Consider the following 20,979-nt stretch of genomic DNA (forward strand, 5'->3'; position numbering starts at 1 on the left):
TTGAGCTTTTATCTGACCTTTTAGATAATTTTTGATATTCAACATTTGGCTGTTTATATACAGGTACATGCTGGATAGTTACATTTTGTTGACTATCCAGCATTTAGCCCGGACGATAAATGAGACGATGAAGGCTTTTTTGGTAAAAGTGTCATGCTGGTTATTTTCCGGCACATATAAAAGAAACAACATTTAAAATACAAATTTTTATTTAAAAAAAAATTGTGCAGATATACACATACTGCTGACAATCAGTAAATTCAAATTTCGCAGTTGACCTCTGAAAGTAGCACCATGAGATAAATGACCTTTAATTACAGCTGCCAGTTATAATATGAAACAATACATTATAATAACAGAAATAAAACACACAATATCCTTGAGGCACGTTTGTCACGTTAACATGTGGCAATCGACAACACCGTTCTGTGGTTGTGCAAGAAGAACTGCATATAAAGCACCTAGTTTAAGAGCTATACATTCAGATCTACTGCTTTTCAAATGTTCATGAATTGTTACTTAAAACCAGCATAGCCAAATGTTGAATGGAGCTTCAAACACAATGTCTCTGAGATACTAAAGTCAGTTATTGCAGGAGTGAAGTGGTCAGTCAAATAAGTTGCTTAGCAACAAGTCAGATGTCTATTACATAAAAATGTTTATGTGTAGACAGATGTGTGAGAGAAGAACCTGGTTTCTTGCACACAAATGACATGATGCATCACATTAAATGAACAACTCAGGAGATAGTAGAATATCCAAATACAGCTTCAAATGGATTCTTCTGTTTTCATCCAGCTGTGAGGGGGGAAATGTATAACATTTAGAAAAGACAAGTTAGAAGAAAAATTATTATTTGTTGCTGAAAATAAAATAAAATAAAAAACCTGTTTTGATGAGAACACAAGTCTTCTTGCAGTCATCTTCAGTTTCGAAGCGGTTCCCATTTCCACCACAGCCTCCGTACCAAAACTGTGCACAGGCGTTGGCCTGCTTGTCGTAGTACCAGCGGATGCTGTAGTCTCTGCAGGTACCTTGGTTTAAGTTGAAGTTACAGCGGGGATCAAGTACAGGGGTCTCTGAAGAAGAAACAGTATGAGAAATTTTATTTTTCAAAGGAAATCAACATTTTCTTCTGCACCAACCAATTAATTCCTTAATCTTTTTTTGTACATAGTGTTTTCACATTGGAAAACATACTACGATAAAGTATATATCAATAGAGTGAAATGTATTGATAAATAATGAGTGTGTGAAACTGTGAAACTGTATGGATCGATTCTAAGATCTTATTATTCTTAAAGTATCACTACATGAGTTCTGCACTTGTTCAGTCATTTTTGAACATTGAAAGCAGAAAAATAAATCAGAGAATAACAACTTTGCTCTTTTGTCTGACACTTTATTTATTCTGTGAACATTTTTTAAAGCAATATGTTGGAGGTTAGATTAAATGCATAGATTTCATAATGATTTTATTTGAAAGTATTTAAACGTACAGTATTTTGTCATCATAGGTGAAGTAATTCATTAAATTTATTCTTTCTGTGCTTTTCCAACATTGTGACGTGTAATCTACTGTATCGATAGGTGTACCTAGCAGGAGAGTAGTACTCACCTTCAGGCAGGACTCGACTCACCACGGACTGTAACTGATTAGAGGATGAGGATGAGGAGGAGTCCCGAGTTGACAACAATGTGATAGATGTTGAAGATGACGAAGATGAGGAGGCTGCCTTGTTGGATATAGAGCTTTCTCTTGCAGGTGATAACAGTGTTGTTTTATTGACAGACACAGTGCTGCTCGTCCGAACGCGGGCCCTTATATCTAAATCTTCACCATCATCATCTTCAACCACCTGCAGTGACACAAAAAAACAAAACATTTAAAGTGCAGTGATGAATTCTCGCCCAGGACTGAAGGCAATTCAACCAGTGCACGGACCTGAACAGGGAGGGGGTCGGCACTGATAGGCAGAGTGAAAGTGTCTCCACGCCCTCGGCTACTGGTGCGTCTCTGATTTTGGATGTCCTCTTCATCACTGTAACCGTTCCCGTTATTTCCATGCGGGAAACCCTTATATCCAAAGCCGTTATGTCCATTAGCATGCTCTCCAAATCTGTTGTTTCCATTAAGACCGAGCCCATTGTTAACATTCCAGTTGCCATTGGTGATGCGGTTGTAAATAAGGGCACCATTTTCATCTTCACAGAACTGGTTCACCAGTTGAGATTCCAATGCTGAGGAGGGAAATGAAGGAGTCTGTTATGCTTGAGCACTTTAAAACCTTAAATTCAAACACACCATTGAAAGGCTGGTATCCAAAACACAGGGCTGTAATTATTACCTGGTAGCGTGTTGAAGTCGTCGATGAGGTACATGTGTTCGCTGTCTGGGTCAGAGGCAATCAGATTGAGTTCCTGCAAGAACTCGGCCTGCGTCGGATCCGAGGAATTGACGATCCCCAGAGCGTACATCTCAATGTTCGCCGCATGAGCCTCTCGCACAGCAATGTCAAGTTTGACCGGCTCTCGTTTGTCTGTTTGTCCGTCGGTGATGACGATGGCTACTTTTCTGACTCCTGGACGGGCGCTGAAGAAAGCCTCCTGGGTGGCCTTTCTAATGGCAGTGCCGGTGTAAGTGCCTTCACCCATATACAGCATTTTCCTGATCGCTTGCTTGACGTCCTGTTTGTTCACATAACGAGCCAAGTTGAACTCCAGATGGACGTCCAGACTATAGAGGACCAGACCAATTCTGGTGGCATTGCGTCCGACAGTCGTTCCGTCCACCAGCCTTGTGACAAAGTCTTTGATTATTTCAAAGTTCTCAGGGCCGACGCTCTCTGAACTGTCAATGACAAACACCAATTCCATTGGGCTTTCCTTGCACTTGACGCCACATCCTGAAAACGACAAAAGTGCAGTTACTATTCAGTTCTCTCATTTATTTAATGCCACTTTAATGGCACATGCTGATTTTCATTTAGCAACAGTAATTCTCCTAATCCCGCTCCAATCATAAACGCTGACATGCAAGGCCGTTGTACACTATTGGGAGCAACTTGATATTCAGTGTTCAATATTCACTTTGACACATGGACAAGGTGAGATGAGCATCGATTTGCCAACATTGGGATTGGAAGTTGTCCTGCTCTACCAAACTGAGTACAAGCTGCTTCTTTAGTTTCTTTTATCTCACTGTTTTAGTGTTGTTTTGGTTCAGAGGGCATGTTTGCAATTTTACTGCTTCCTCTCACAGTCACTTCTCTGATTGCACTTTTTTTTTTTTTAAAGCTATGTGCCATGAAAAAACTTCCATCTTTAGACACTAGGCGCCTAATTAACTAATACTAGAATAAGTTGTCAAAAATATATTTGGCAAAAAAGAAAATAATGCACAGCTGGAGATGATTTGTCACTAATTCAAAGTTGTGGGAAAAAAAGAAGAGCAACAGTCGAGATTGAGAGAAGGTAAAAGGACAACACAGAAAATATCTAATGATGAAGTCCACAAACAAAAGTTGTGGGGAGCCAGCCGAGGATACGCCTCTCGCCACACTAACAGCAGCATCTCTGTTGAAGGCTGAGCTGAATTGGGAATCCTTTTCAAATGCATTAAAAGCAGATGCAGACATTTTCAGTTGTGAACCACAGTGCACATTGTAAATAAATACATTAGCACAAACTCATCCCAGGAGTTTCTGTGATACGGAAGAGATGGCCGCTCTTCCATATTCATAAATGAATAATAATAAGAATTGAGCTTGTAGGACTTACCACAGATTTCTTTGATCAGCCTTATAACGTCTTCTCTCTGAAAAATGTAGATAATAACAAATTAAATGAAATTCTTCATGTATTTTGAATAAACGTATGTCGATGAATTGAACTCACTGTGAGTCCCGGATCTCCTTTTGCTCCTGACCTGCCCTGGGATTACAGATATGAGGAAAACAATATCACTGTTTCAGTCTTGTGAATTTAAGTTCAGTAGGTCATGGAGTTACAATGCCTCTCGAATATGGCTCTTGTGTTGTTCACAAGTATCTTCAGCATTTATTATTTGTTTTACCGATTCACCAGGGACTCCGTGATCTCCCATGTCTCCCTTTGTGCCTTTCGTTCCCCTCTCGCCCTGTAATCCACGATCACCCTGTAGTGATGAAGGAATAATGACCCATTCAGAGCGTGAATTAGATACTAAATAAATGTTTGAAAAGATCAAATCAATCACCTTAACACCAGGAAATCCATCCCCTTGAGGCCCCCTCGGGCCAGTCATGCCTTGCAGTCCCGGCTCACCCTGAAATAAAATTGTACTTTTAACGAATCACACAGAAGAGTTCCAAACTTTAAAAGAGCCATAACGTACCACCCCCCCCACCCCAACACGCACGCACGCACACACACACTCATTAAGGCTGTTGTGCAACATATCAAGTGCCAGTTAAGTATAGATTACTGCCTTTACAATATACTGGAATGAATTTACCTTTGGACCTTGAATGCCTTCTCCTTGAGGTCCAGTGGGGCCAGAGGGTCCTGGTCGTCCAACGTTACCCTTAACACGGTAAGGAAGTAGCAGTCACGGTTGGGTAACATGTAGTACACAAGAGACATTGGTACAAGCAACGCAGCCTTTAACCTCTTATTTAACATATTATTAGCCATGACACAGGACAATATTTGGAATATAATTTCTAAACAGATCAAACTGTAATACACAGTGGGCAGTCTTTCTTACTGTTAGACCCTGTAATCCCTCTCCTGGTGGCCCTGGCAAACCTGGCAATCCCCTAAAGCCGACGTCTCCCTTGAACAAACATGACATTGTTAATTGAGCATTCACACATCATAAACAACGGTCAAATAGGACAATAAGTTGACACTGACCTTAGGACCAGGAATTCCTACTCCTTCAGGACCTGGTTCGCCTGGCAACCCTAGCAAGCCAGGAGGACCCTGGGAAAAACACAAATATAGTTTATATGAAAGGAAACTTTCAGTAGGAATGTTTTATTTGAATATTCAGGTAGTGATACAAACCACAGGGCCAGGGCTGCCTTCGCCTTTCGGTCCAACAGGACCCGGTAATCCCTGATGACCACGTTCGCCCTGGTAGAATATAATTCAGTGGTGATGAGCAACTAAACAGAGCTGTCACGATGACAGGTATTAATCATGGAATCTCTTGAACAGGTTTGAAAAATGAAAAGTGACATTTACCTTTGGACCAGGTAAACCATGCCCTGTTTCCCCAATATGTCCCGGAGGACCAGCGGAACCAACATCACCCTGAACCCAGGACAATAGAGGTCAGGTGATGACAAGTGGAACTGGATACTTCACAAATCACATCAAACTCTAATTGATAGTTTTCTTTCGAGCTGCCTGCCACAATGTTGACTTGCCTTGGGACCTGATATTGACCTTCCCGGCAGCCCTGGCATGCCCAGCTGGCCCGGGATCCCACGTTCACCCTGGAAGGTAAAAGTTGTCAAGAAAATCAAGATGAAATTATTTTAGCTTTAATTCAGCTCGGTTCAAATGTTGCATCAATGAGGCTTATAATGAGCTTATAAAGCCTCATTAAAATCCCACTCTGATAGAAAACGTACGGCTTTCTCTGCTGTGTGAGGACTTACTTTTGGCCCAGAGGGGCCTGTAATCCCAGGAGGCCCATGTAAACCCCGAATGCCCCTCGGACCTTGATCACCCTAGGAGCGAGAACCCAGAGACGTCATTTGAATAGTGGAGAATTGCTGTGATTTTATTGTATTGTGATTTATATTGTCCTCCACACAAGTAATTGAACCGCACCTTCTCGCCTTGAGAACCAATCCCTTGCGCTCCCTCAGGACCTCTTGAACCGGGTAAACCTGGTTCCCCCTAAGAGTGAAAACAGTACGTGTATGAAAACCTTGCCTTTAAGATTACTTTTCAAGGGGCTGCATGGTGGTGGAGCGGCGAGTATTCTTGCATCACAGTCAAAAGGTTGTCTGGAGTTTGCATGTGTAGGTTTTGTCAGTGTAGTTCAGTTTTCTTTCCACAGTCCAAAGACATACTGAGTTGGTGAGTTGATGAGTCTGACTTGAGCGTAGGGGTTAATGGACAAATCAGTATATCAGTGGACGGTTTACATTTCATTGTAAACTATTAGACAATGAAGGATTGAGAGTTGGCCACCCCTGACTGTTACCTTTTGCCCTGGAGCTCCATCTTCACCTGGAAGACCAGGCAGACCACCCAGTCCTGCTGCTCCAGGTTCACCCTGTAACAACAGAGTGGTGTCGAGTACACTGGCACTTCCCATATACCGAAGTGAATGAGGAAGTTGGCACATTGCGAACGGGAGATAAAATGTGTTACCTTTGAGCCAGGTTCCCCTTCCCCTCTCTCTCCTGGAGCACCCTGCTCTCCTGGTAAACCTTGGTCTCCCTGAGGTAAACAAGCGGCAAGCAAACATTTCACCCTGGAAGACATATTTATTCCTAGTCTGGTTTATAATAAAACTTTTATCCAGTCCGAGTGAACTATTTTGTCATCCAACTATGAAGTTAAACAAACCTTTGGTCCAAGTAAACCCTCTCCTGGAAGTCCTCTGGATCCTGGTGGACCTCTTGGTCCTTCCACTCCCTGCTCAACAATAATAATTCAGCACTATTGATGCACTCTGTGCTAATGTTGCATGTGGGGTTGGGATGCATCTCAGGGAAATGTGTACATTCATGTAACATTTAAAGGAAAATGACTGACCTTCTCCCCCTGTAAGCCCACTCCTGCTAAGCCAGTTGGTCCAGTGGGCCCTGGAGGACCAAACTCACCCTGGAGGTCAAGCACAGTGATCATTTCAATGGTTGACCAACACCTTTGTGAGTTATCCAATGCAAAAAAACCCATTTTAATTATCAATCAAAATTAAATTTTTTATTGTCTTGAATGACTAAACACTGTCCCTCTGAAGTGAAAACATGCAGTTGAAACTATTATAGATCTAAATATACACTGCTAATTTTGGAAATTTTAGAAATGCCAACAATATATCTTTTTATTGAACTATAGTGCCAACTGCTGGATCTTAATGTGAAGGGATTTTGTAGGCTGGATGTTTTGATTTTATCAATAGCAGTGAAAGACAATTAATAGACTCCATATAGTGATTCAGCTCTGCTTCTTTTTGGCTTTTGTTGCTACACCCTTTCACCAACAGTTGATTTTAGATTTAATATGTTCATGTATTTCCACTGTCTACAGTACGTGGGAATACACATTAGCTTTTCAAGTAATCATGGTATAAGCACAGAATATACAAGACAACCCTGTGAAGAAATCTATATTTTGATTTAATTAGTGCAGATTTATTGTAACATATGCTCATGTATAGACCTGTTTCTGGCCCTGTTAGTATCGTAGTATTATAGCTCATACTTACATACACTTGAGGTACTTTAGTCAAAAGGTTACTTTTTGTGTACAAATGCAGACATGTAGTCTTGAAATGAGGAACTTCTCATGTTGTAATAAAATGCACAAGATTTGCTGCATTGCAATAAGTAAAAAATTAGATGCTTAAAGTGAGACACTGAATTATGGGATATGCATAAATAGTACAATGTTGTGAGTCAGGAGGTGCAAATTGACGTGTATTTTTATTTTTTTTATGATATAAAGGTAGAATTGTGTCATTGATGACAGATCTGTCCACAGCTATGTTTTATGTGTAGGCTATATACTGTCTGTACCAACAATTATAGTATCACCTCATCACCGCCTTCAGCTTCCCCCATCATAACCAGGTGTTTCATTTATTACAGTCCCATCTCCTGCTTACTCACTCAGTTATTAAAATATTGTTGCATACTCTATGTATCGCCTAGAGGAGTTTTGGCTTTCCTCATGGATGTCATTATTGTGTTTGATCTTTACCTGCTATAGCAGCTTCTCTCTGTTAAAATAGCCTACAACCTACCCTTTCTCCTTTGAGGCCTGCACCCTGCTGTCCCCTTGGCCCCCTCGGTCCTGGGAGCCCTCGATCCCCCTGCGAAACATAACCAGGTCATATTTGTCAGTTACATCGCAGCCACTCGAGATTGGTCCGCAGCCAAATCTGCATTGTTCTCCGTAAAGGAAATACAGAATTAGAGCGTGTTGGCTCCTGTTGCTGTTGATGCAAAATGTTCCAACGCAGAAGGAATGGGGCTTTTTTTTGTCTTCATGACATTTCTTGAGTGCATGATTTTTTTTTTAACCTTTTCTACAAGAAGGGAGATGATCTGATCATTATAGACATGTTTATAGTTCATGAGATTTGATTTAGCGGGACAAACCCGTGTAATTGCCAGGAAGTTATGCACTTCTTCGAGAAATGTTTGACTGCTTGAGGAGATGTCTAGGATTTATTTTCCAAGAGCTACATTTGACACACCGAAGTGCACTTAGACAGCTCAACAAAGAAAGCTACAACATCATAAATACACTCCTCCTATTGCCAAATGCAGCCACATGTTTGATCTTGAACTGCAACAGTGAGCATGTGATTCTTTTAACATGTTGCTTCTTCTTGTGTGTTATGATAATCTTCACCTCTTGTGGTCATAATGATGACGTCTCTGTGGCTATATACAGTAAAAGAGATTCTCATAGAGCCTCATAAACATAAAGCCTAGATTACTGTTCTAAATGACCTGGTAAACAGATTCTCTCCCAGTTCTCCTGATCTAGAGGGTGTGTGTGGAGCAGCAAGTTCCAGCATGGAGGGAAGCAGATATTCTGGCATTAACTACGGAAAGAGCCGTGACACTTCAATGAACATCTGAGATGTAACTCAGCGAGGTGGAACGGAGGCCTATTCTGGCAGATGTATGTCGGCTATGAGCTGGAGAATGAACCGGTTCCTTACTGTCACAGATACAGCCAGTATCAGTTAGCTGCACACTTTAATGTCCTAAATACCCTTGGAATCCAATCGCTGAATAATGTGTGAGCAGTTTTTCACTTTTTTCTATAGTAAAAGATGTTAATGTTTTATATAAAGACTGAAGTTAGTGTGTCGTTAGTATGTTGTTTTCTGTGCTGCTATAAAAAAAAAAGGGTCTGGCATCAACATCAATGACCAAACTACAACTTGCCAAAGGGCCAGGTGTAATCAGCATGCAAATAACACAAATAGGAACACACAGACGATCAATAAACATATTGAATAACACACACCCTAAAGGCAAACACAACTATAGAGGCTTAAAAAACGTATTTATGGTTATTTAGTTGTTCATGAATATTTGAGGCCTTGGTTTTATTCTAAGCTGTTTGTTTATGGGATTATGGCACTTTCTCGCATATACTGTATTTCCATGCTGTAAACGTATTGGCTTCAGGAGGCTGATTACTTCCCAATTTTATTTTGTAAGTCATCAGATTGGACAACTTTTATCAATCTACTTGAAAATTTCAGCAAAACCTGCATATTGAATCTAATCAGTAAATAATCTTTTATCAACGATGATAAGGATAAACTTTGTTTTTCTCGTGTAGTCAATAAAGTCATCTGGTTTCAACATACACATTTCGTTTGTTTAATGCTACCACAACAAAGATTTGAAATAAACACCTTTGACCCAGGAAATCCTTCGCCGTGGGGTCCTTTTTCTCCCTGAACACCTTGCGGGCCTTGAGGTCCCTGTAACCAAAAGAGATGGGCGTCACAGTCACAAACATGTCACAGGCTTTTTTCTTATCTTTTTTTTTTTCCTCATTAACTTACAGGCGGTCCAGTTTCACCCAGTCCTGGAGGACCAGGGGAACCTGGTCGGCCCTGGAATCCAATATCACCCTGCAAAGTAGACAATAGTTTGGTATCGAAACAGAACCCTCAGGTAAACATGAATCTAGTACCTTATCTAAGATCACTCACCTTGGGCCCTGGAAGTCCAATACCAGTTTCTCCTTGAATTCCAGGAGGACCAGACGGGCCTCGTTCTCCCTATGATCACAAATACACAACAATTAAAACCTGGACCATAGGCACGATGATGCCTGCTTGAAGCCTCTCTTCATGAGTCTGGTGTCACTCTGCTCAGGTTGTAGTGCCTTGTTCTTCTCCCATTGTGAACTGCGATACACTACAGCGTCTCTTAGTTCGTTAAAGCATGTATTATAGCCAGACGAACAGTTATTAAATTTTTTTTAATCTTCTAGAACTTTTATAGTGACATGCAGTCACAGCAGCCTATATGCGAGATCTAAAAAAATAATAAAAGTTAATCCCTCACAACAGAAATGTTTTGGTACAATACATGACCATTATATGGGAATTCTTTGGGAAGAATAAAAGACCATATTAGAACATTAGAATCCACAGTGGACCTAAGGGCATTGAGAACAGGATATTAGTGGTATCGCTATCTGAATGAGAACCAGAGAAGAAGTGAGACATGCCACAAGATCAATTCAATTAAATTATTCAATAAAAGTTACAGAGCAGGACCACTTTATGCAATCATGGGTATAGTTCATGAATTCACATTTTACCTTACATATTTTTAATTGTATATTCTTTTTGTTTTAGTGTCAAAAAATATTCCATGAAAATGAGCCATCTAACATTTATTAGGTATTATGGCATGATGTGAGTATTATTTTGTCTATTGCAATGAAGGCAGTGCACCTTATAGGGATGGTTTAATGTACAAGTTTGGGGGGTTGAGATGGAGAAGAACAGCCAAGAGTTTAGTGAACAGAGACATCTGTGTTGAGTACAGTTTAAAGTGCTAAAGGAAAGCTCAATGACTAAAAATAACAGAGCTGGCACTATGTGGGGTTTATAGGTAAAGACGAAGGAGGAGCTGCTGCTGAAGAAATTACTACATTGGCGGCTTGGAAGGTGGAGAAGATGTGACTGACATGGCAGACCAAATTGACAGTAATTATGGAGAAAGTACAAGGAAGTGAGAATAACAACAACATCTACAAGGTATATGGTAATGTCTCTCCTTAGTGGTTCTAAGAGTTTTTGGTGCTGTGACGTCCAAATTGGGAAAACGGTTGCATCAGATTTCAGGACAACATCAGCGGTTTCTTCCCAGAGATGTTTAGTACAGAGACAGCGACGATACAGTGCAATGCTTTAAACTACAAGGCTTCAGGATGAAGAAATGAAGCTACCCAAGGTTGATGAAGAAGACACATCATCATCCAACTTGGAGGGTATGAGGTGAGGTTAATAGTTTATCGTTTATAACAGCAAAAAGAATAAATAGAAAGACTTGTTGTGCAGAAACTTTGAAGCTAACAAACTATAATGCACAGGGACCACCATGACTCTTGTTTATTTGCAGCCTACAGGCTCAAACATGGCAAAACATTGCTCATACTTATTTTCGTGTATTCCTTGCTATAGAAGCTCACAATGCTGTAGGCAATTCCTAATCTGTATTTAGAAACAGGATATGCACCATCAGGAGACCCTCTAGTTAGAATGTTTTCACTGATGGTTCACCCTCTAAGCTTATGAATAACAGTAATAATGGGAACGACGTGGGCTCATTGCCAAATTGCTACACAGGAGACGACTGCCACACAATCATGCCTCTGTGCGCTGTGCTGGAGTAACCATAAAGCTCCAACCTCTTGTTTCGACTGATCATAAAAGGAAATGTAAAGGTCACAGCAGCTGTGCATAAAGATGTTGTCAAAGGGGCCTGACCTGCTTTCCCTGAAGGCCCTCTGGTCCAACGTCTCCAAGCGGTCCCGGTAAGCCCTGAGCCGGAACAACATACATCTGTTATTAGATTCAATTACATTATCAATTAATTATCCATTAAGCATTGATTCCTTTGTGATTGGATGAAGAAACTGGACATTTATTCGTGTTTATTCTAAAAAAAGAGGAGCTCTCACTGATTTAAAGCTTTCAGTGAGCATGATACCAATGCACAACATCATTCCAACTCTGTTGCTTCAACTATCTGTCTTCTGATTATTGTTTAACTTCACAAACCTGCAGGCCTCTTGGTCCTCTTGCTCCTAGCGTCCCCTCGGGGCCCTGAAGTCCATCACCCAGAGAGGAGGAAAACCACAAAATGAGAATCAGCGGAAGTGCTAAAAATCATCGGACTGAAAATGTAATATTGTGAATTTGTCTCATGAGCAGTGGATGTACCCTGTCTCCTTTGATTCCGGGAGTGCCACACTCACCCCTCTCACCCTGTGCAGACAGTACAACGCTTGAAATGTATCAGACAAACTCAAATGTCATGTCTTTCATTGTAAATTTTGCATACCTTCTCTCCTTTGTAACCTGGTTTTCCCTGTGAGTAAAAGTTATTGAGAAGTTATGCAATTGCCAGTTTCGACAAAAAGTGTTTTCCAGTCAATGAATTGTAGTGATATTTACCTCAGCACCCTCCCGCCCGGGTACTCCACTTAATCCTGCTTCCCCCTGATACGAAAAGAATACACAGACTGAATCAATCAAATATTGCTGATCACCTGAAGAGTGCATTTCTTAAAAAATACATTTGACCATAAAGATAAAAAAAAAAATCATAAGAAAAACAAAAGTACTCATGAAAAGGGGTTGAGTGTATTAAATAAATGAGGAGGATCTATAAAAAGTAAGAATTGTAAAATATAAATACCTCACAGAAGCAACCAAATTCAATTATTATAGAATAATAACATTTTCCTAAGCAAATAAGAACATTTCCCAACCAAATAATTCAGAAAATATAGTATGACAGCAGTGTATGAGGTTTAGTGGCATCTACTGGTCGTGTTGCAGACTGCAAGTAAATCAACTGCCCCTTCTTAATTGGTGGCAACAACTTTTACTGAACCGCTGATAAGTATGAGTCATCAGCTGGTACGGCAAGTTTTTATACTGTCACATCTAAAGACGACCATGCTGTGTGGATTTTAATTGAAAGGAAGAAAGAAAAAGGTTCAAAAGGAATATGAAACCGTCAAAGAATACGTGAAATCATTCAGTATTTCAGAGGAAATGACTGAAGAGCAAGAAGATTGAGTATTTGAAAAAAACACAAAACAAAACAAAACACAAAACAACAAACAAACAAGACAATCAAGAATCCTCAGTAATCACATGTGATGAAAGCCTGAAGTTTGTATTGTACATATTGACATACTATTCAAATAAATGTCAGCTTCTTCTTATATATTTTTTATACAAAGAACTCTCTTGAATATAATGTTGGCTTATTGAACCCAAATGACACAGATGATGGCTCGTCCTCTTCTAGAACTCAATGACTTTGGTCCTGGTAGTATTTTCTTTCATATTCAAAATATCCTCTACTTGAAAAGTATAATATACGTTTTCAACGATGACTTAAATCACACATTTATTCACACTTATTCACATGATATTTGTTACAATTTTCCAGAATATATATTGTGATATTGAATTGCAAAGAAGTTGTTGAGCTCATCATTAGCTTGTGTACTATGAGTTTTCAGACCCCTTTTTTTTTTGGAATACTTACCAATTTACAGACCCTAGACTAGTATGTTCAGGAAAAGCCTAACAACGTTTACCGAAAAGAATTCAGGTGGTAAATGGCAGCTGAAGAAGCCCGCCAGCCAAGAAAGTCATATAGTCCATATGTCCACGCACCTTTTGCCCTTTAAGGCCTGGAGCGCCATCATCACCGGGGCGACCTTTTTTACCCTGGAGAATGAAACCAAATCCGGGTTAAAGTTCGGTTAGTTTATACGTTTTGAATTTTACACACGTGTTGTCATGCACTCAAGTAATTTAAACAAAAAAGACGATTATCCAAAACTCGGGTCTTTGCATAGTGAAATATGCTTTCCCTCGACAGAGGTTTATTTTGGAAAAAGACAGCAAGTAAAGAGGTCAGTGGCCTGATGTTTAACAGGGGCTATATGACAGTTGAAACTATGAGACATGAGGTATCTTGTCCTCATGGCCAGGAGTCATTGTTGTGCGCTGCACCTGGACAGCATGTGTCAGTTGCCATTCACTAGAAATCACTAGTTGGCGGCCATTAAACTAATGAGAGCAATTATGCGAGGCTCTTAGGCTGAGTGTAAGAATTCGAAGAATCTCTCTGAGGAGAAAGCACCTGGTCCCACAGCTGTGTGTCTGCAACATGACTGTCTGCCACCAAAACCTCACCTGAGCCGTCTGTCATCCGAGGTGGAGCAGGGAGCAAACAGAAGTTTATATCTGAGTCTCAAGCTGTCTGAACGTGTCCATTTGTGACTTAATCCAGGCGTCGTGCAGAAAACATCAGGTGTTGCAGTGGGTCTATCTCTGGAGGGGTCGCTGACCGCACCAGTTGGGGGTGTAGGTGAGATTTACGATGGCTAAAGGTCCAGTTTTATAAGGAGTGAAGCTTAAAATGCGGCGCCTCTGGTTTCCAGGGGGGACATCTCATGTCGCATGAGAAATGCACAATAACTGGCCGAGACAAGACACACAGTCTCACCAAATATATTTCCTCTGGGAATGGCAGACTACAGTCTTTCCTCTCCTCCTGTTGCCATAGATTTGGTTTGAGAATTTGTGTCAAGACCACCTATCCACTTTACGCTGCTGGTGCAAATGCCCGTAGGCTGTACTGAGAAAGCGAGCAATTATCCTGTCTGAACGAAAAAGCTTCACAATTACCATTCCTAAACTATCGGGATCCCGTGAAATGTCCCTGCAGTTGATGTTAGGAACTCCTTCCTTCTGACGGACAACAGTGACAGTTCAAAGGAAACTGATGATTTCGCTGGAGACTCACCGCAGGGCCGCTGGATCCCCTCTCGCCCTTCTCACAAGCACATCTCTGAGCCAGCGGGCACTTCAAAAAAAAAAAAAGAAAAAAAAGACATGTTTGCTTAATTGTCAGAAAAATAGCTGCAAACAGTCCAAGTTGGTCACGTCACTAAATTCTGCATTTTTGCGAATGAAATGTCTGCATGGTAAAAACAGTCATCAGAATGGGTATACTTACTCCTTCATCAGCCAAGCCAGTCTACAGAAAAGGAAAAGATGACAAATATTGAAGGAACCTCAAATCAAAGAACCACATTGCAGACATACACCAAGCGTTTCTCTATCCGGCAACAGATACGTGCAACTGATTGCACTTGCACTCAAAATGTTGAAAGGTGACATGGATGTATGGCTGTGCACTGATCCCTACAAAGAAAACCCAACAGTGCCTTCTCAAAGGAATGCATTGAGAGATTGAAGGACAAGAAAAAACAAAAAAAGAACGAAAACCCTCAAATGATGTCAAACAGCTTTTAAGAAGCAAAGAAAAGCTCCAGATCAGAACCGCCGTTGACATTCCTTCATTTGTTTCCCCAGAGCATTGTCATCATTCCACCTCTCTGCAAAACCCGAACAAGCCTGTTCATGCATCCCGAGCGATGACTGCTGAGTGCAAACGCATCCCTTCTCCTCTCAGTGTTGTCCGCTGAAAGACGAAGCATTATACTCACTATTTCAGCCACGATTTTTTCAACTATGCCTTCGTCCTGTAAGTTGTGGAGGAAACGGGAGGCCGGGGAGCTGGCGAGTAGACGGAGCTCTGCCACGTTGGCCGGCTCATTGGCTGTCCGGGTGATTCCCAAAGTGAAGAATTTGATCCCCTGGTTCTTGGCATCGGCGACAGCGGCGAAAATGTCCGGGTTCCTCGGGTGGGAAATACCATCTGTGAGGAGCACCGCTACTCGGATGCTGCCAGGGCTGGATTCCTCCAGGTAGATCCTGGTCATGTTGGTGATGGCATAGGTGGTGTAAGTGCCGTGGCCAATGTAGACGATGGGGGTGATCCGGGTCCTGAAGCCCCCTGAGCCGCTCCAGTCCCTGAAGGTCTGCTCCGTGATGACATGACTGCTGTACTGCAGCAGAGCCACCCTCAGACTCAAGCTGCGGCCGGTCTGCAGTCGTAAGCCCTGGAGACTGTCCACCATAGTCATAGCAAATTGCTTCTCCTGCTCATGATTGTCTTTTGCACTCTCAGAACTGTCCAAAAGGAAGGAAAGCTCCAGGCCACAGTCCTCCTCCACTATCGCTGTGAGGACAGAAAACAAGACGCTCTAAACATTTTTAGTCTTTGCAAGAGTCAATTAATTAAAGGGTCAAATGATCAAAAGATTTTATGGCAAAACAAGTTTACAAGTAGAAGAACTGGTAATGAAGAATAGAATCAACAAAATAAACACATTTTTATTTCGTTTCAATATAGTTGTTAAATCTATTATATAGTCACTATTATTCTATTTCATTTTGCTCGTACTTACCTTGTCGTTCTTGAATATTTGCAGCCAGAGGTTTGGCCCTGGATTTCTTGCTAATTCTTCTTTCATTATACAAATCTTGAGTCCAGACACTGGGCAGTGCCGTGGCCAGCAGCACAGTCAGGAAGATGGACATCCTTCTTTGTGCCTTCTGAAAAAGAAGAAAAAAGAGCAAATAAGTTTTATAGTCGTGCCAAAAAGATATCTCCGTGTAAAAAAATAAAGTGAAAAACCATTAGTTGTAAAAAACCAAAGCGACGTTGTTAAACAATAGGCACTTCACTTTCCAGTCACTCACTTCTTTTGTAAATCCTCCAATGTATTTGTGTCTTTTCCTGAGTGCAGTCTAAACGGAAAGTTGAGAGAAGATGATATTGACCAGCAGATACCCAGCATCCAAGGCGGGCTGTAGTCAGCTCATTGATTGATGGTCAGTCATTGCGGGAGAAGAGTGAGAGACCCTGAGACGCACACGCCTCCTTTATAAGGAGGCACCAGCAGACCTGATCCAATGGAGCCATGCCAACACTCCTGCTCTTCCCTCGGGGCAGGGGACGGCTGCTGGGATATGTTCGCTGGAGTTAAACAGCCTTGTATGGGTTTGCTTTGAGGGATAATCTGATTACTACAAGACGAATGTATGGCAGATGAACACATTTACAATTTATAAGTGGATCATGCATTTCTCACACTTTGTCACACTTAATCTTGTTTTAGTTATTTATGCTTAGAATCATTAATGAGTGTCTAATTACTAATGTAATGACACAATACAATAGTTTAATATGCTTTTTGTTAATTTGGTGCATGGACTAATATATAATAATACAGTTTGTTGGAACTCAATGAATTGATATGAGGGGCATTGTTCATACCTGCAAAGATCTGACAATTCATAGGTTCGAAAGTTTAATGGCAAAGGCCTGGTCACCTTTGTCTCGGCTCTGGACTTTTAAGTGACCATAACAGCCCTGCCCGAGGAAAGAAAAATGATAAAAGGCTAAATGTTTTTACTTTAATTCTTAAATACCAAGCAATGACAACTAGAGTAGAGAAGATAAAAATGCAATGTCACATTAATTGATGATGATTCCGTTTATTCCAATCAGAATCCTCAAAAGAATACAATCACTCACCACACTATATTTAACAAAGGGAGATTGCAGTGCAGCATGTAGATATAGACTATTGAGAGTAGTATAAAGATCATTAAATGCTTTTTGGTTCACACACTGTGCATCGCCATAGAGCAAGGAGAAAACAGTAAAAAAGTTACCTTAGTCAATATTTGCATGTGCCTTTGGCGTTTATTGCTGACTGCTGATTTATTTCTTTTTAAATTATCCTTTCATGAAATTAAGTTTGAAACCACTGCACAGGACACATGCAATATATTCTTTGGAAAAGAAATAGCTGGGAGCTGCAGGTGGTACTTCACCTCCCAGACCCTGACAGGTTACCATTCCACCACTTTCTAGCAGAGGTGAACTTTCAGCACTCTTCTCCTGTTGTGGATTAAAGGCGGCTGAGGATTCGCCGAGAGTGACGCCTACCGTGTTTGAGGCGAAGAGGCTTTGTATTGCAAAGCTCCAGGCAAGAAGTAAATGGAAGGGAGACTTTTGTGACAGGAAAGAATGCTGGCCTGAATGATGGTGTGGAAAAAGAAACACCCTGCATCTTTGCTCTGTGATGAATGACAATCATTCATCAGGCTGTGAAAATGATTGTACAGTTGTGTTTACAGCTTTTATTTATGTTCCCCGTTGTCACTGTGCCAACTAGTGATTATTATATTGGACGATTACAAGGAAGCTGTACGTTTTAAACAAAATCCCACAATGAAGACACCACCGACACCCAACAGTGTAGATTCACAGACCATTCGGAATATTAGGAGAAAATACAAGAAAAGTGTGGATTTGATTCAAAAAATAATAAAAAATGCTTGACTGTACACTTTCTTAAGATGATTAAATCTGATTGTTTAAATACAGTCTTAAAATTAAAATTTCGAAACGGTTGCGACCCTGAAATGAAAACAGGTGGTACTGAAGACAAAATGAAGATACAAAAGTGAAAGTGGTTTAATAATGTTATGGTTGTATTATATTATAAATTTAATTCTCTTTGCACTTGGGGGACTTTCTGGATGCACTTTGCATGGATAACCTACACTGGAGAGTGCCTGTTGTCCTAGTTGTTGTTATGGAATAGAAAGAGGGACACGAATACAGTCGATGCTTCATGACATGGTGTTTCCTGGAACTGAACAAGAATTAGAGGAAAGTTTTAATCTTTAATTTTGCATCCCTGGTTAATACCACTTGGCCATTGGGGTTAAAAGATGAAACTTTAAATATCCTTCCAGCACGTAGAGGCACTTGTAGAAGGTCATTGTTTATTGGATTGTTTCAGGTCTATTTCTGTAGGATTCAGAGATCTTTATTTTACGAGAAGAAATGTCACAAAACGTGATTATGTGGGACTCCAGTGGCCTGCACTGGCTTTTTCTTGTTCACTACGGAACTAAATCATCATTTTGATGTTGATTTGATTGATCAGGATATGCTCTGACTGCTTAGCTCATTTCTTATCACAGTACAGTAATGGTACCAAAAATTTCTGATTTTTCTTTTCAAATGTTGAACAACCACCATGTTGACATCTCTAAGCATATTTTGGCTTTTGTTGGGGGTTTACTTTTATTGTAAATGAATTTGCAATCGGCTACATCTACATCCTTTTTCAAAGATTTGACATGACTCAGCAATATAAAACAGATGTATTGCGAATGTATATTGTTTTCTTTTTTTTCATTATTGTTAATTACAACGTTTTAGGACCCCAGATGTTTCTGTGTCGCCATCTGGTGGCACGCAGAAGTAAAAGCATGGAGTTTGGTGGATGCTCAGATTGACAGGGTGAGCTTGCAGGAGACCACTCATATCCGTGTGTGTGTGTGTGTGTGTGTGTGTGTGTGTGTGTGTGTGTGTGTGTGTGTGTGTGTGTGTGTGTGTGTGTGTGTGTGTGTGTGTGTGTGTGTGTGTGTGTGTGTGTGTGTGTGTGTGTCAAAGTCACTGCAAATGGCAACGCAAGACGCCTCAGCTCTAACTATATGTTCATTCATTCAAGATCAACAATTTTTTTTGTGTGATAACAAAAAATGGAAGCGTAATAACACATCAGCGTGTATTTTCTGGTGTTGTTGTAGCTTCATTCAAAGGCTGTCACTTTTGTTTACTTCCACCAACCAATGGCCTTCTAGATAACTCTGTAGAAATCACTGACAAGCTTTAGTATGCGACTCTTGATTTGAATAACAAATAAGCAAAACAGTGAAATACTAAAACTTGTCAGTACATAGTAGTTTTGGTCACTTATGTGTTGTATATCTGCCAGTCTGCAAGGTGTGTTCTTCTACTGTCTGGGAGCTGCTGTCACATGCAACTTCACTTTTTAAGTGTAGTGGTTTGGTCTCACTGCCCTCTTCTCTGTCCTTGTCCTTTCAGGCAGGGGTTATGCTGCTCCAGCTGCTCAAGCCAATGACCGCATAGTAGCTGTGATCGCTGCTGTGGTGGATGTCCAGTTTGATGAGGGCCTTCCTCCCATTCTCAGTGCGCTGGAAGTGGACCCGAGACCTTGGGCAGGATTATAATGTCATTGGAGAGCCCATTGATAAAATGGGTTCCATTAGTACAAAACAGTAAGGATATAAATTGCTTGATATCATCAGTTCAAAACTGACAATTTGCAAACTGATCTCTTAATTATTTATAGATTCTCACAATAAGTAAAGTACTAATGCTATGACTGGAATGACAGATCTTGTTCTGTTTTCATAGACAACTCACCAGCCCTAGCCATGTACACTCTGTACTGCTGTCTGATCTTACCACGTTTAAGTTATTGTGTAGAGGTCTGGGGAAACGTCTACACAACCAACCTGAAACCGTTATGCTTTCTCCACAAAAGGGCAATGAGGATTGTGCATAATGTGGGATACCGCAGACATATCAATAACCTGTTTAGTATGTCGCGTGCTCTGAAAATCAACAATCTGGTCTAATTCAAAACAAATGCACAAATGATATTTCAATTAGAAATAATAAGAAAAATGCAGCAAATATACATCATATTGATATTATTGTTGTTATGATTATCAGAATTATTTTCTATTATTATTATTATTAGTAGTACTAGCAGTTGAAGCAGTAGTACTAGCATTATTGTTTTCTTTGTAAATGTTCAGAATAAAGATATATCAACCCACTCGATGAGCATGAATACAAATAGCCATTGCACTGCTCCAATCCACGCTGAGGCCCCCGAGTTCACTGACATGATTGTGGAGCAGGAGATCCTGGTAACCGGCATCAAAGTGGTAGATCTGCTTGGCGCCCTACGCCAAGGGGTGGAAAGATCGCTGTGTGAATTTCTTTACACTCTGGATTTTTATTTGTCCTCATCATGGTTGATGTGAACATTCCATGGTCAGTGAATGTGTGTGTTGTTTTATTCAGGCCTGTTTGGCGGTGCTGGTGTGGGCAAGACTGTGTTGATCATGGAGCTGATCAACAACTTGGCGAAGGCTCGTGGCGGTTACTCTGTGATTTGTACCACGAGATGATCGAGCCATTAACGTGAAGGATACCACTTCTAACGTGACAGACTTAAAAAAAAAAAAAAAACTGGCTGAAAATT

At 40.7% G+C, this 20,979-nt stretch overlaps 1 protein-coding gene across 1 annotated transcript; it reads right to left on the minus strand.

Moving 5' to 3' along the window:
* Positions 1-194: 194 nt before the first annotated feature.
* Positions 195-16,414, minus strand: col28a2a (collagen, type XXVIII, alpha 2a; the record flags this gene model as incomplete). Its single annotated transcript, XM_080478182.1, has 35 exons — positions 195-798; positions 888-1,079; positions 1,619-1,859; positions 1,946-2,241; positions 2,349-2,906; positions 3,781-3,817; positions 3,898-3,933; positions 4,076-4,156; positions 4,238-4,306; positions 4,496-4,564; positions 4,748-4,816; positions 4,897-4,965; positions 5,050-5,118; positions 5,230-5,298; positions 5,415-5,483; positions 5,649-5,720; positions 5,824-5,892; positions 6,203-6,274; positions 6,373-6,441; positions 6,571-6,639; positions 6,760-6,828; positions 7,973-8,041; positions 9,611-9,679; positions 9,764-9,832; positions 9,914-9,982; positions 11,705-11,758; positions 11,999-12,043; positions 12,161-12,205; positions 12,282-12,308; positions 12,395-12,439; positions 13,634-13,687; positions 14,772-14,831; positions 14,985-15,005; positions 15,478-16,052; positions 16,282-16,414. The coding sequence occupies 35 exons, from the start codon at positions 16,412-16,414 to the stop codon at positions 791-793; spliced, it is 3,687 nt and encodes a 1,228-aa protein (XP_080334308.1). The 3' UTR covers positions 195-790.
* Positions 16,415-20,979: the final 4,565 nt, after the last annotated feature.

This window comes from Lipophrys pholis, assembly GCF_963383615.2.
Source record: "Lipophrys pholis genome assembly, chromosome: 13".
NCBI lineage: Eukaryota > Metazoa > Chordata > Actinopteri > Blenniiformes > Blenniidae > Lipophrys > Lipophrys pholis.